Raw genomic sequence first — 15223 nt, 5'->3', positions numbered from 1 at the left:
TCTGTTTTGACTAGGAGACTGGAACTAGGGCCATTGTCTTGGTAGATTCACGACGAGATGAGCTTATACTGCAACAACCTAATGAATGCTTTGCAACGGCTTGCAAATGCTGGCAACGATGTGCAACGTTTAATCATAGACAGTAAAAGAAAATTGCATTTAATTCACACCTCCGCAACAGTTTTGTCTCGTCGCAGATCTTTGGGCATTATGTTTTTGACGTGAGATGGCTTGCCGTAGTCCGTATAGGATGCGATATAATCCCTAACCGCTAGATGGGAGAATTTCACAATGAAATTTCCTCAAGCTTACACAATGTCCCTTTAATAAACTGGAAACAAAACAAACACAAAACCTTCCATGAAGTTTCTCTGGGAATACTGATGGTAGGGGTGAGCTACCTCTCTAGTGTGTTTCATTTGGTCATTAGTTCAAATATAATGTATTTTTGGACAAAAGTGTGCTAATAAATTGAATATAAACATTAAACACAAACAAATGAAACTCCCTGTAAAATCGCTGATTGCACCTTTAATCATATGGAATATTTTTCATCACTGATTGTTAGTGATAAGAAATGAAGCTAAGTGGGAGCACTTACACTCGGTGCAGTAATATCCTCATTCCAAAGTGAAACTGAAAGTGCAAGAGTGATGATATTACTACGCCGAGTCGAAGAGCTCCCAATTGTTATTCCACCACACAACATAGTTATCCTCTTACCCGCTTAGAAATGCACCACATTTTATTTTGTCTCACCATACATGGTCGTGTGACTATACTCGTGTTACTGTAATTTAATAGCGAAAACATTTGGTCGTTTCTAAATTCATCGCTGTTTGGATCCAAATGAATGAACTGGGCTAGCTAAGTGCTATCAAAGTAGCGCTGCGCACCAGGGGCCGGTTTCCCGATAACGTTCACTCTTAGCGAGCTACGAGGACTCCAAAGGTATAACTTACCAACGTTGTTTACCTTTATAGTTGTGGTTCCTGAACTTAGGAGTCTTCTTACGAAAAGCTCCTTACGTCCGACGTACAAGGCACTGTCCACCATGAAGGTGCTGAATTAGGTGACATCCATTGCTCAGAAATCGATTTTTTATTTAATGCGGAGGCATGACAGTCTTATGAAAGCGTTCTTTGCACCAAAAAACATTGCTTAATAATGATAATAATATAATAGCCTATCGCCCCCATAACATTCACGCAACTTCAAGGTATGCTGACGATACTGCCCTGGTGGGGTTCTTAAAAACAGGGGAGCTGTCAATGACCAGGTTTGAAGAGGAAGTAGGGAGCTTCATAGAATGGTGTTCTGATAACTTCCTCAATGTGAATGCAAGCAAAACAAAAGAAATGGTTATCAATTTCAGACTTAGTGCAGACGTAGTACCAAATACAGTCGTCAATAACACACTGGTAGAGAGAGTTAACACCTACAAATACTTGGGGTTGAGATTGATGATAAATTGAAATTTGACAAATGTGCCATTTCTAAGGTAAAGAAACTTCAACAAAGAATGTTTTTCTTGAGAAAACTACGTAGTTTTAATGTGGACGCCTACATTTTAGAGCTATTTTATAAGTCTGTACTGCAGAGTGTCTTGTCCTTTGGCCTGGTCTGTGTCTTTGGAAGTATGCGTAAACAGGATCAGGACAAATTACAATGCATTATTAAAACAGCTAGTAGGATTATTGGGTGCAACCAAACCTCAGCTGCTCAGCTTTTTCAAGACATTATACTACACAAAGCTGAATGTATTCTTGGAGATCCTACCCATCCTCTACACAACAGATTTCAGTTAAGCCAACGGGGTAATGGGAGACTGCTACAAAGAAAAATAAGAACAACTAGGTTCAGTAGGTCATTCGTTCCCTCTGCAATCAGAATGGTAAATGATGAAAGACACAGTTCTCAGCAGAGGACTTGACACTGTGGTGCTGTGTGTGTGTGTGTGTGTGTGTGTGTGTGTGTGTCTTGTAGTTGTGTGGAGAGGAACCGGGGATGTGTGTGTGTGTGTGTGTGTGTGTGTGGGGGGGGGGGTGTATTTATCTGTATTTATTGGTCTTTTACCTATTTATTTGTCCTCAAGTTTTGTCTTCCTTGTCTTAAGACATGTTTGTACAAATGCACCTTGACCATTTGAATTTCCCTTTTGGGATAATAAAGTTTACTTTGACTTTTGACTTTGACTTTGACGTGGATGAACTTATTAGCACACAATGATAAAAAGTAGGCTAGAAATTAAATGATCTACGTCCGCCAAGGAGGTTATGTTTTCATCGGGGTTTGTTTGTTGGTGTGTTAGTTTGTTTCCCGCATGGATAAAAAGATTCGAACGCTTCAGGTTTGATAGAAAGCAGAGTTTGTTTGTTTGTTTGTCTGTTTGTTTGCAAGATAGGCTAACTCTAAAAGTTATGGATTTCGATTAAATTTCCAGGGAAGATCTGAAATGACCCAAGGAAGAAACTATTTAATTTTGTGAGTGATTCGTATCACCGTCTGAATGCAGGAGGCATAGGCTATATGTTTGCTTGGGGGAGGTTTGTGCTTAGTTGAAATAATTGTAGGCTATGTAGACTTTTTTTAAAATCAAAGCTGATTGACCAACATCCTAATTCAGTATTGTGTGCCTTTGGTTAACATTAAACATGAAAGCAAGCCCCCGCATTAGGCCTAAACATAGACGGTGGGGGGAAGCAAAAATAAGATAACGCTATTAATTATTTTCAAATGTGTGCACGTTTCATATTTGTGTGAAAACATTTCCAGAAACTATTTTCTAAATTAGCCTACTTACATAAAATCATTGGCGAACCAAAATAGTGATTTTTTATCATATGAATTGCATGCATAACGGAGATTGCTGTAGTGTACAGTGGCGACTAGCGTCGCGAGTCGAAGCATTGCTAAGGTGCAGCTAAGAGAGATCTAAGAGTGCTCCAGACCACTCTTACCAACAAACAACGTACGAAAGACATTCGTAGCAAAGAAGCTTTTGGGAAATGCGTGAGGTACTTAAAGGTATACTATGCAACGTTTTTCAGTTAATCAATTCGTTCCATACTGTTATATATGATTAAATGAGTCATTACCGGTCGAACGGTGTTTTTTTTGGCCGCTCTAGTGGTCTGTAGCGGTAAAACCACACTTGCAACTTCAGGAGACACCAGGCACGCACCCATGCTCTACTCCAGGAAGTGTCATGTAAAGTCTCATGAAAAGGCACGGCAGACTGACCGATTGAGGAGTTTTGTCAAATATACACGCTAAGGGCGTGTTCACACGAGGATGATTTTTCACCGGTTGCGGGTGGATGTTTTACATTATATTCCTATGATACAGAGAGGTTTTCTTAAAAAAGGTACTGGACGCTTTTTAAACCACCGCCACCGGCGTTTTTTTCCACCTACCCCGGGTGGTTTTCAAGTTGAGAAATTTCTACTCTCCAAGAAAAAACACCCTGCGTCAAGTGTTTTTTTGACAGCTGACCAATGAACGAGAGTTTGCGTCATAGTGAAACTTTATTGAAAGTTCTTGGTAGCACTTTATAATGACCATCCGTTATACATGGTTAATTGATGCTTTATTTTGCAACTATAATTAAACATTTAATAACTTAATAATCATAAATTAATCATTTGTAGATAACAATCAATGATTACTAAACACATAACTTACAAATACGTTATAATCAGCTTATGAAAAAAGAAACAATTTATTTATATACAACATACGGAAAAATATCTGTTTAGTGATAACTTGATTTCAATATATTTTATATCAATAAACTACATTATTATTGCAAATATTGTATTATTTATAATGCCATATTGAGTTATTATTAAGGATTATAATGTTGATTGTAGGCCTTTACATTGCCATATCCTCAATGCCTATGCCTATTACATAGATTGATTAACTATTGAACTATAAATGATGTTCTATCGATTAACTGTTAGTTAGATAAACAATTACAATATTTGTTTTTCAGATGGCTATGATAAAGTTGGGCCTTAGTCTTTTATTTGTTAGTAAATCATTTGTAAACTATCTAAAAATGTCAATATCATTAGCCTAATGGGTGGGAAATGACGGCATCAAACCTTTTTTGGATGGCTATTATAAAGTTGCATCTTAGTCTTTTACATGTTAATAAACAATTTGTAAATTATCTAAAAATGACAATCAATGAGAGAAAACCATCTATGAACATAATGTTTATTTGAAGTTTCACCAAAACAGTTTTGAAAGTTGACAAAACAAAATGATCATGACAATTTGATAATGGGAAACATTAGCCTACATCAAAATGAACAATTTCTTTTTAAATTTCTTGGCAATGTCGTGGAGTAGGCGACCCAGAGTGGACCATTGCGATCATTCCACTCAATTAAGGTGATCTTTAGCAAGTCAGCTGTCCGATTCCCCCTGCGTCTTGAGATGTTCTCCTTGTAGGCTAACTCTGCCAGGCCCTCTCGATGTGCTGTGTGGCAACCTGTAGACTATCTGCATTGACGAATGCTTGACTGTGTGTCAGGTTCACATACTCCTACCCAAATGCAGGCAGTAGCTGACGACAGGCTCACCGCCATTCATCACTTAAAACTAAGGTCCCTGTTCTAATATTGTGGACGATGAGAGGTACCAGCTTGTCTTGTCCTTTTTGCCACTAGAACAGACGACATCGTTTGTGCTTCACACCGAGCATCCCAAACACGCACCAGCCAGTTGCATTTAATCTTTCTAAATCTTTCTAGTCTTCTCCTCTGCAGCTATTTCATAAGGTTCTTTAAATTCTTTTTACTTTCAATTAGTTGCACCTCCCTTGCTAAACCAGGCATTTTGATTCCATAAGGAAATATCATTTCTCTGTCCAGTTTGTGCCATAAAATACGCGCCAGAACAGAAGTGCATTGGTAGCTGTGAAGATAGCAGCAATGGGGTGGAGGGAAACGTCAATATACAAAATACAAGCATTGACCGATTATACTGTCCTGCCATAATTTTATCAGCCTCCATTTACCATGGTTAGTTTCCAGTAATATGCTATGAATTACAAAATTTACAAATTATAAATCAACCTAGCAAGTTGCAAGCCCAAAGCGAGGGATCTCAAACTCTTATTTTGAAGTCAATGAATTCAGGAAACTACGTCTGAGGGTGACTAAACGTTCTTTTTTCGTCAGGTTATGTTGTTGTTAACAAGTTGCTCGTGACATGATCTCGAAGTATGTGGAATTATAAGAAGAAATTAAGCATATAATTCATTTATCTCAGACACGAAATATTAAAAAGAAAAAGTAGACATTTTACAAGGTCGGGGAAGATCAGGAAACTAGATGGTGAAACTAAATCGCCTGTAACCCTATCGACGACGATGGCAGTTGCAGAGGAGAAGACTTGTTAGCCTGAATGAATGGCTAGCCAGAAAACATAGCAATGGGTCGCTTAGGCTACTCCACGACATTGCCAAGAAAAAACAGAAGTTGTCCATTTTGATTTGATTCATGATCATTGTTTTGTCAACTTTCATAAATGTTTTGGTGAAACTTCAAATAAACATTGTGTTCATAGATGGTTTGCATTCCAGTTATTGATTGCCATTTTTAGATAGGCTAATTTACAAATTGTTTATTAACATGTAAAAGACTAAGATGCAACTTTATAATAGCCATCCTAATTCTTCTCCAAAAAAGGTTTGATGCAACTCATTTCCCGTCAATGAATGATATTTACATTTTTAGATAGTTTACAAATGATTTACTAACAAATAAAAGACTAAGACCCAACTTTATCATAGCCATCTGAAAAACAGATATTGTAATTGTTTTTCTAACTAGCTGTTAATCCATAGAACATCATTTATAGTTCAATAGTTAATCGACCTATGTAATGGGCATAGGCGTTGAGGATATGGCTATGGAAAGGCCTACAATCAACATTATAATCATTAACAATAACTCAATATAATATTATTAATAATATGATATTTGAAATAATAATGTAGCTTACTAATATAAAATAAACTGAAATCAAGTTATCACTAAACAGATATCTTTTAGTATGTTATATATAAATAAATTGTTTCTTTTTTCATAAGCTGATAATAAAGTATGTGTAAGTTATGTGTTTAGTAATCATTGATTGTTATCTACAAATGATTAATTTATGATTATTAAGTTATTAAATGTTTAATTATAGTTGCAAAATAAAGCATCAATTAACCATTTATAACGGATGGTTATTATAAAGTGCTACCAAGTTCTTTTTTCAGAAAAAAAAATGGCGACCAAAATAAAGTAAAAAGATGCCAGCCGAACAGCTAGTTGTTCTTGTGAGTGAACATGTAGAGCTATACGACATGACCAACAAGTTATACCACAACATTTACCATAAGGAGACCATCTGGAGGTCGATTGGTGGGATTTTGGGCCATAATTGTAAAAATTAATTCTCCGTTTTCATCCGCTCACCTGGCAAGCTAAGCTAACCAGTAGCAATCACGTAACGGTACTTCTGCTCTAGAACGGCAGTTGTCATGGGAATTGAAATTAACGTTCGGTGCTGTTTTGGAGGAATAAAAAAACCCCCTGTCGGCTTTCTATCTTTTAAAAAAACACCCAGGTCAAGTGTTTTCTGTAAATAAAAACCTCCTCGTGTGAACACCTCCTAAAGCTGTAGGGGAAGCTCTGCAGAGAAATATGCAAGCATAAAACGAGCAAAAATGAAAAGTGAAAGCGAAACCGGCGATGAAATCGCCAAATCTGCATAGTATACCTTTAAGGCAGAGCTTAAGGTAGAGGTTACGAACTACGTAGCGTTAAGAAGGCTTCGGGAAACCAGCCCCAGAGCCAGTGAGTGCACGCATTGAAACGTGAGAGGTATGTATCAACTCGTCTTAGTTAAGGGAAACACGTAGTTTAATATGAAACTAGAAAAGCACTCAGAGAGAGCAGACCTCCGCCTGCATTGTTCTTCCTAGGTTGTCATACATTTGAACCTAAACTATTCAGATCGCCACCACGTGGCCATACCATGCCATTACATCACTAAGCTAAATACATAAGGCAGAGACTATTTGCACCCGGGTGTAAATAATGAACATTGCTATTTACACCCGGGTGCAAATAATCAACATTACTATTTACACCCGGGTGTAAATAGTGTAATAATCAACATTACTATTTACACCCGGGTGTAAATAGTGTAATAATCAACATTACTATTTACACCCGATTTCTAACATCCATGTTCTCTGTCAATAGGCCTGTGTATTTACCAGCTCTACAGTAGGCTATAGGCCTAATTTAGTTTTGAACAGTTTTTAGCTGTTTTGCCATGTCTGGGTTACTTGGAAGTGATTATACAAATATTAGGCTAATGAGTGGTCATGTGGTAGCTTCATCAAAGACAAGCTACTTTAAAGAGTTGTTTTCTGAGTTGTCTTCCAGGCAGCGCTGCCACTGTTGACTTAAAAGCACTTAATCCTACTCCTAACCTTAACCCTAACCTTAACCTAACCTTAACCTAACCTTAACCCTAACCTAACCTTAACCCTAACCTTAACCCTAACCTTAACCCATGCCTAAGCGCCTTCCAGGCAGCGTTGGGGGCTCAAAGTCAAAACACAACCTTTCTACTAACAACTACAGTGAAGCCTAACTGTACTCATAACTGAAATAAAACCAGTCAATCTTTGACAGGTTCAAAAAGCACAAACTCTTATTTGCCGCGAGGTAACGTCATCTAAGAAAAAAGAAGTCATCGTGCGTACTTTGGCAGGCAAAAAAAAAAAATTCAACCTAGATTTGAACCCAATACTTCGAGCATGGTAACCCGATTACTTAACCACTGTACTACGTCCCGTTGAGGCAAAACGGGAGAATGCTAATTATTCACTCACTTGTTGGGGTTGCTAGGTAACGGTAAACAAAACTAAAAAAGATCGTATTTCTTAATTTTGCTTGCAAACGGACGGCTTTACCCGTTCACTGAATAAAGTTTGTGGAAATTTAGCACCACTTTCCCATCTCAAATATAGTTTTAATAATCCTAACTTGTTAGATTTAGGTAGGCCATCTCCTGCCAAGATGGTCCCGCTATGTTGGATTGCACGCATTTTAGGTTTGGGTGCAAATAAGAAAATGCCTCCATTCCACTATTTACACCCGGGTGCAAATAATCACTCAGAATACATAAATGCCTCCGGAATCCCGACGGATTTACAGATCACTCCCAAAATTGAATCGTTTTTTTCCTTCGGTCATGTCCGACCTTCCCTGAATTTCATCGAAATCCACCCATTACTTTATGAGTTATCTTGCTAACGGACAGACGGACGTACGTAAAAAACGGTGAAGTGTTCCATTAAGGTATGCATGTTTTTTAGGGGATCGAGATCTTTACACTTTGACAGGTGGGTAGTAATGTGAGGACAACAAACAGTAAATGCTCAGGTTTGGTTCATTCTGTCCTATAACTTACACATCGTTCTTCTCCTCATCCTGCCCATGGACTGGTTGGGGAGCTATTGGAGAAGGTCTAAATGGGAAGGAAGAAAGACTGTTACATATCTAACAGTGACTGCCCAATAAAACAAACAATAGTACAGTTTCCCTGAGTTGCTTTAGTACTTGTTAAAAATCACTCCCACCCTATGGAGTCAAAATCATGCCATAAAGATGTTGTGCCCGTGAAAAGATATTCACATGTGTAATAGAGATTTGCCGCTGTATAAAACATTTATGCTTGAGCACGGAACTTTGTACTTGTAGAAACATTTGTGCAAAAAAAAAAATGTCTTCGAGGATATGTCTTCGTTGCATTGCAACGGATCCTGTTTTTCTGAATTAACGAGTTTATTATCATGTCAATTCAGAAAAACAGCCCTGTTTTTCTGAATTAACGTGTTAATAAACTTGTTATTTCAGAAAAACAGAATAGGCCTGGCGGAGGCGACTGAAACATATGGCGTGACGCATTAGAACTATTTCATATCAGCTGGATTTTCTGGAATAGGCTACCTTGCAGTATAGGTAGAAACGACGTTGAAATGTGCGCAGGCATCTTTCACCGACAACGTCAACAGGATTAGATTAAATAGAAATGATCAGTAAGCCCTATAAATGTTAGAAATGTTTGCATTGACCTTTTAGGCTATGGGATAATGAGAGTGTGACGCTCATGCACGCACGCGCAATTCAATGTAGGTTAGTAGCCTAGGTCTATTTATAAGCAGCCGCCTGCATAAAGTTGTGCTCAGCATAAAATGTAAATACAGCCTAAATCAAAATGTTTTCGTGTGTGCGTGCACTTTCCTACCAGAAGAGCGGTCATGGTCATATCGTTTAAGCAGCCAAACTAAAGAATGTAGCCTAATAATTAATGAAAGTTGCTTGTCCAAGTTCTCTCTGAATTAGTAATTTTATATTTTGTGCTGCGCACAACTTTATGCAGGCGTGCACGAGCGTCATACTCCTCTCATTCAATAGCCTATATAAAAGGTCAATGCAGAATCATGAATATTCTAACATTATCGATCATTTTTATTTAATCTAATCCCGCCGAGGTTATCGGTGAAAGTACCTGCGCACATTTCAACGTCTTTTCTCTACCTAGACTGCCATAGATATATATATTGACTAGATGTCGCCTTGAGCTTCTAAGCATACGTCAACACCGGCGCCATCTTGAAGCGGGGATTCTGAAGCTCTAAACTAGTTCACCTGTGTTGTCCAGTGTTACATATTTAGCTACTTTTGGGCATCCCGAGTGATTAAAATCTTATCTATTGACTAGCGACAAATTCGGCAATTTCTCACAATGATGTCAAACTCTGTTTCTCAGTTGAAACGTCAGAAAATCACCGTTATAGTGGCTTTTCCATTTGTGAATTAGAGTAAACTACATCGCATTCGCCAAACGCATCGCCACATGATTATAAAAGTAAGGATTGGCCTATGTAGTATCAGACCGTGTTTAAGCACAGAAGTAAATGTTCAAACAACTTACCATCTAACAGCAACTTCTGGTGAGATTACAACTTGAGTCAATGAGACAAGCAGCAGCCTCAACCAGAGCCTGCCAGTGTATCAAACCTGGTTGAGTGAGTTCACTCAGAGTTCGTCTAGCGGCGGTCGTGAGCTACCGCAGCATGAATGGGAGTCAATGGGGCTAGACGGGTAAGTTTATCTTCGTCATTTTAAAAAGCTTAGTTTTTCTCTGGACTCGACGTAAATACACGTTTGTCAGTTGAAACAAACCAAAACACTACGAAATCGCTTGAGATTTTGACGATTTATGGTGATTTAATTTTCGATAGATCTTTGCCTGTATTGACGCCAATGCATTTAAGTGGAGTAGAACCCCGCTGTAAGATGGTGTCTCTATTGACGCATTCCTTCCTATGAACTGCAGCAGTCAAAGCGACATCTAGTCAATATATATATCTATGCTAGACTGCAAGGTAGGCCTATTCCAGAAAACCCAGCTGATATGAACTAGCTCTAATGCGTTACGCCACAGGCTATGTTTCAGTAGCCTCCGGGCCTGTTCTGTTTTTCTGAATTAACGAGTTAATTACCATGTTAATTCAGAAAAACAGGGCTGTTTTTCTGAATTGACATGATAACAAACTCGTTAATTCAGAAAAACCAAGGGGGAAGCGAACGTTCTGAGAGTGTAGACAGTATGGCGGCCGCCATGCTAAAAAGTAGACCAGTGCTAACTGGCCATTCCATTGAATCCTATGGGGCATAAGCGCCACTTTTGACATCAAATAATGTTACAGCTGGAGCGTTTTAAGCCTTTATATGTACATTTTCTATTGTCGGAGTGCATACTACATTGTGAAATTGGCGTCATAATCTCGTAACTGTTTTATCGGCAGAGTAATATACTTTTTCCGAAATCAATGCTAACGTGGGAATGCACATGCGTCCATAGAGAGTAAAGCGTCGCCATAGGTCAGACTCGGTCAGACTACGTGCCTACGTCACATATACGACACCTGAGCCTGCGCAGGAGACCTATGAAGGAAATAGTAGACCCAAAAAAAAAGTTGAAATTTGCTTCCTCGGTCTCTGCTGACATCTACGTGATAGCTCTGTCCATATATTTTACTGTCTATGAGAAAAACAGGATCCGTTTTTTTTCTTTTCGTGAATGCAATACGCTTCAGTACCAAAAAGAGAGCCAATCAGCGGATTTTAGCACGGTTTTGAGTAGGGATGGGTATTGATAAGTTTTTATCAATATCGATGGCATTATCGATTCTGCCTATCAATCCAATTCCTTATCAATTCTCTTATCGATTCCCAAAAAATGTAGGTGCACCCACATTTTTCATTGCATCGCCTTTAACGCCAAAAGGTCACCTTTTATCGCTCTCCTTTCATATAATGTGAATGATTTTTTAACAATAAGGCGTAGAAAAAGCTTGTCTTTATTTAAAACACAATAAGGAATATACATATTCTTTATAAAGAATTATAAAGATGTATAGCCTACAGTGTATATATATAATATAATATAATTCTTTATATATTCTAATCTATAGCCTACTGCTGACATTTCTGATATTCATGACATTCATGACTATTCATATTACAACTCTGCCTCTTTAATTCAGCTGTCGGCTTGAAGCCTCAAATTGTAAACAAAGTAGCATAGTTGGCTAGCTAGTCTACTGGTTGGACTGTTCTGTTTCCCCACGTGTGTTTAAGTTGCAAGGTAGGCTAATACTTTGTCTCCTTGGGACAGGCCCTTTTGAGTCTTAGAGTTGGAAAACATTGAGATGATCAGTCAACTTGAATGCAAGAGTTTGAATCAAATTTGTGCAGTAGCCTACGCTATGATGCTAACCGAAATTAATTATAATGTCGCTAGTTGTCTTCTATGCGTCATTGCTTTCACGATTGTGAATGTGCATGTCGAGGGAAGGGTGTCGCGCACGAGAGAGGGAGAGGGAGAGGGAGTGGGCCAAGGGGGTTACTTAAACAGTTTGGCAAAGTTGCACGCATAGTCTACAATTAAAACTCGTGAAGGAAACGTATGCTTTCACCCGAGCAGCGTCAGGTGCACCTAGAATTATTTTCAGGCACACTCTTAAACATTTTGGGCGCATACACTCTGGAGCCCTGGACCGGGCAACGTAGCACCCCTCCGTAGTCTGTCAAACACATGACACTCTTGGAGCTTAATCCATGCTTCACGGACAAATGTTTTAACATATTGCTGGTATTACTACCCTTACACGATTTGACTTGTAGTATGAGTCGTCGCAGAGGGCGTGTAGTAACACAAAATTTCAGGAAAACCGGAAAAGGTCCGACGTCATGCAGGCTGAGGGAATCGTTAAGGGAATCGATAACAAAAAAGACGTACGATGTCGATGGAATTGATAAGTTAAACCCGGTTCCAAGACGGAACCGGTTATCGATGCCCAACCCTAGTTTTGAGAGAGCCAATCAGCACGTTGCATTGCCTGCTGTTTAACCAATCAGCGCTGCTCACCGACTTGTTGCCTGAACCGGTGCTGCTGACGGCTAGAGAAGGAAAAGTTAGCCTTAAACAGTATGTCTTATGACCCATTAAAACGTCAACAATTATGTCTGTGCTCTATTGTTACGGCAGTCGACACCAACTATATCCCAGTAACATGTAGTGGTAACTCGTTGTTATGAAAGTTAACGTCGCCCGTAAAGGTTAACAGACTCATTTTCGTTTCATGTCATGGTAGGCTACTTTGGGGTTAGCTATCTGTGAACACATTCTTAAAGGCCGTAGCTTTATATATCTATGGTGAAGGGGGCTTGTTCTGTCCCAATGTGATGTAATAGAGAGTGCATTGAGGGGGAAAGAAGAATTGCAAACCAAAATAGTATACTTTTGTGTATTATATTCCGTTTTGTGACACCCAACAACATCAAAAACAATGGAAAACAGTTTGAATGAGTAGTACCAACAAGCTAATAATGCAAATTTGTTAGAAAATTAACTTGCACTACGGCCTTTAACTCATTGGCTGCCAGCGATTTTCAGTGCAGAGCGCTTCATACTGCCAGACGTTTTACAGCATTTTGACTGTTTTTCCACCGATCCACCGAACGGTGAGCTTTATGACTATGTAAACACCGAAGGTACCAAATGAAAGAGTAGACTCTCTTCTTTCAGCAGGAAAAAACGGTTTGTTTCTATCGTTTTCCGTATTTTAGTAATCGTCAGTAGATCACGGGTTAGTTTTGCTAAAAACACCTGTTTTTGACCAAAAAATTGAGAAAATGATCTTTTTGTTAAAATCAACTTTTTAACATTAACGTTTCAGTAGTATGTCAACCACAATTGCACTGTTATCTCGTCAGTCTCTTCAAGGTTGCTAGGGACTCTGATGGTCGCTATAGACTCTGAACAGGATGGTAGGCTAGCATTAGCAAAGCTGTTGTTAGTCTATATAGCAATATCCAATGTAAATGGATCATACCGTTCACATGTTTTCCATCCTTGATGTAAGTAAGCATATTTATTCCCTGCATCGCGTGCAAACTAGATCCACTGTGGTCGATCTTCAGTGTATTTGCTTGTTGTATATGTCTCTGCATGTGCACTCTAGGCAGATACTAATCATCCAAATGGCACTGCTGCCATCTAGCGGCTCGGATCGCTAGTACAGTCTGTTTACAAGTCTGAAACTCTGTCAGATCATTCCCAAGCCCACCCAGGAGCCCTCCCCATTGAAAAAGGCAATTGACGTATATAGACGTCAATGGCAGTGAATGAGTTAAGAATGTGGTCACAGATAAGCTAACCCCAAAGTAGCCTACGATGATATGAAACCAAAATGAGTCTGTTAACCTTTATGGGCGACGTTAACTTTCATAATAACTAGTTACTACTACATGTTACTACGTACTACGGTTCTACATTTGTGCAAATCATATCCTCGAAGACAATTTTTTTTTGCACATGCACAAAATGTTTCTACAAGTACAAAGTTTCCGTGCACAAGCACAAATGTTTTATACAGCGGCAAAACTCTATTACACATGTGAATATCTTTTCACGGGCACAAAATCTTTATGGCATGATTTTGACTCCATACCACCCCCCCCCCCCCCCCCCCCCCCCTGATCTAGTACCCTAGGCACTCTTTTCTTTGCCTTTGAACAAATTTGCATTCATTATACATGCAAACAAAGTTTTAACCACAAGAAATTTTATAAATGTAAATAATTGTTGTTTGTTTGACACAAAGACTTTTGACTCATGCAATGAATAGATGGTAAACAGCTGACTATGGTATAAATCGTATTGCCTGAATTGTCAAAACCACACACACACACACGTTCTGTATATGTGATTGAATTATGAATATTGTTCAGTAGTGCGATAATAGATTTAAGCATTATGACAAAAGTGGCATGGCGGTAGTGTTGGTAAAGGATTTAATCCTAGTTTGTAATTAATTACAAACTATGTTAACAGCTAATTATTTTACACAAACTATCACTTTTACCATGTATGACAGTGGTCAATACTGCTGTCCATGCTGTTATTACTGTGAAAGACATTGCTGGCTGGGTTTGTTTGTTGAAAACAACAATAAAAAACAGGTTTCATTTGAAATATTATAGTAGCAAGAAAAATGAACATCAGCAGCAATAGTTGTTGCAAAAGCTCCACCACTCGTATGTCCGAAATAGATTCATCAAGTACATTTTTATATTTTGATTTTCCATTTCCAGTTCTTAAGTCTAGAATGATCAAAGTAACAGTTTTCCTGAACTTACTGTTGACTGTCGTTACCATCCTCTTTGTCGGTTGTGCGAGCCACACCCTGGTGCTCACTATCGTTTGTGGTCTCACTTACATTGCAGCTGCTCATTTTTCCTGTTTAAACTTGGCAAATCGTTTAACCTCTTATGTGTTTGTCTCTGTGCTATTTTGCTGGTCACTCAGTGTAAGTTAGATGATCAACAGCAAAATAAGTGCTCTCTTGACTTTGGTGTGTAGAATATCCTGGTGCACTGTGTCCTTCCTGACTGTTCACACCCAGAGATGGCACCACCTTTTATGGGCTGGACTTCTCAGGAAATGGAAGTGAGAGTTAACTGCATGCTATCTCTGGTTTCACTCATTTGTAAGGGCAACCCTTCAGTAAATGTTGAATGTAGGTAAGTCTTTTTGCTAGTTACAATGAGCGCCTCAGTTTTTATCATTG

At 38.7% G+C, this 15223-nt stretch overlaps 1 protein-coding gene across 1 annotated transcript in view; it reads right to left on the bottom strand.

Moving 5' to 3' along the window:
• Window positions 1-15032, bottom strand: part of LOC134078661 (homer protein homolog 1-like) — a 35544-nt gene extending 20512 nt beyond the window's left edge. The window contains exons 1-2 of the mRNA XM_062534754.1: window positions 14793-15032; window positions 8491-8547 (exon numbers count right to left, since the gene is read on the bottom strand). Coding sequence (XP_062390738.1) covers window positions 8491-8547; window positions 14793-14887 — 152 coding nt within the window. The 5' untranslated portion in view covers window positions 14888-15032. The remainder of the gene's footprint in view (window positions 1-8490; window positions 8548-14792) is intronic.
• Window positions 15033-15223: the final 191 nt, after the last annotated feature.

Source organism: Sardina pilchardus, chromosome 4, assembly GCF_963854185.1.
Source record: "Sardina pilchardus chromosome 4, fSarPil1.1, whole genome shotgun sequence".
Lineage (NCBI taxonomy): Eukaryota > Metazoa > Chordata > Actinopteri > Clupeiformes > Clupeidae > Sardina > Sardina pilchardus.
The sequence above is the reverse complement of the archived record's forward strand: the minus strand, read 5'-3'. Positions and strand labels throughout refer to the sequence as shown.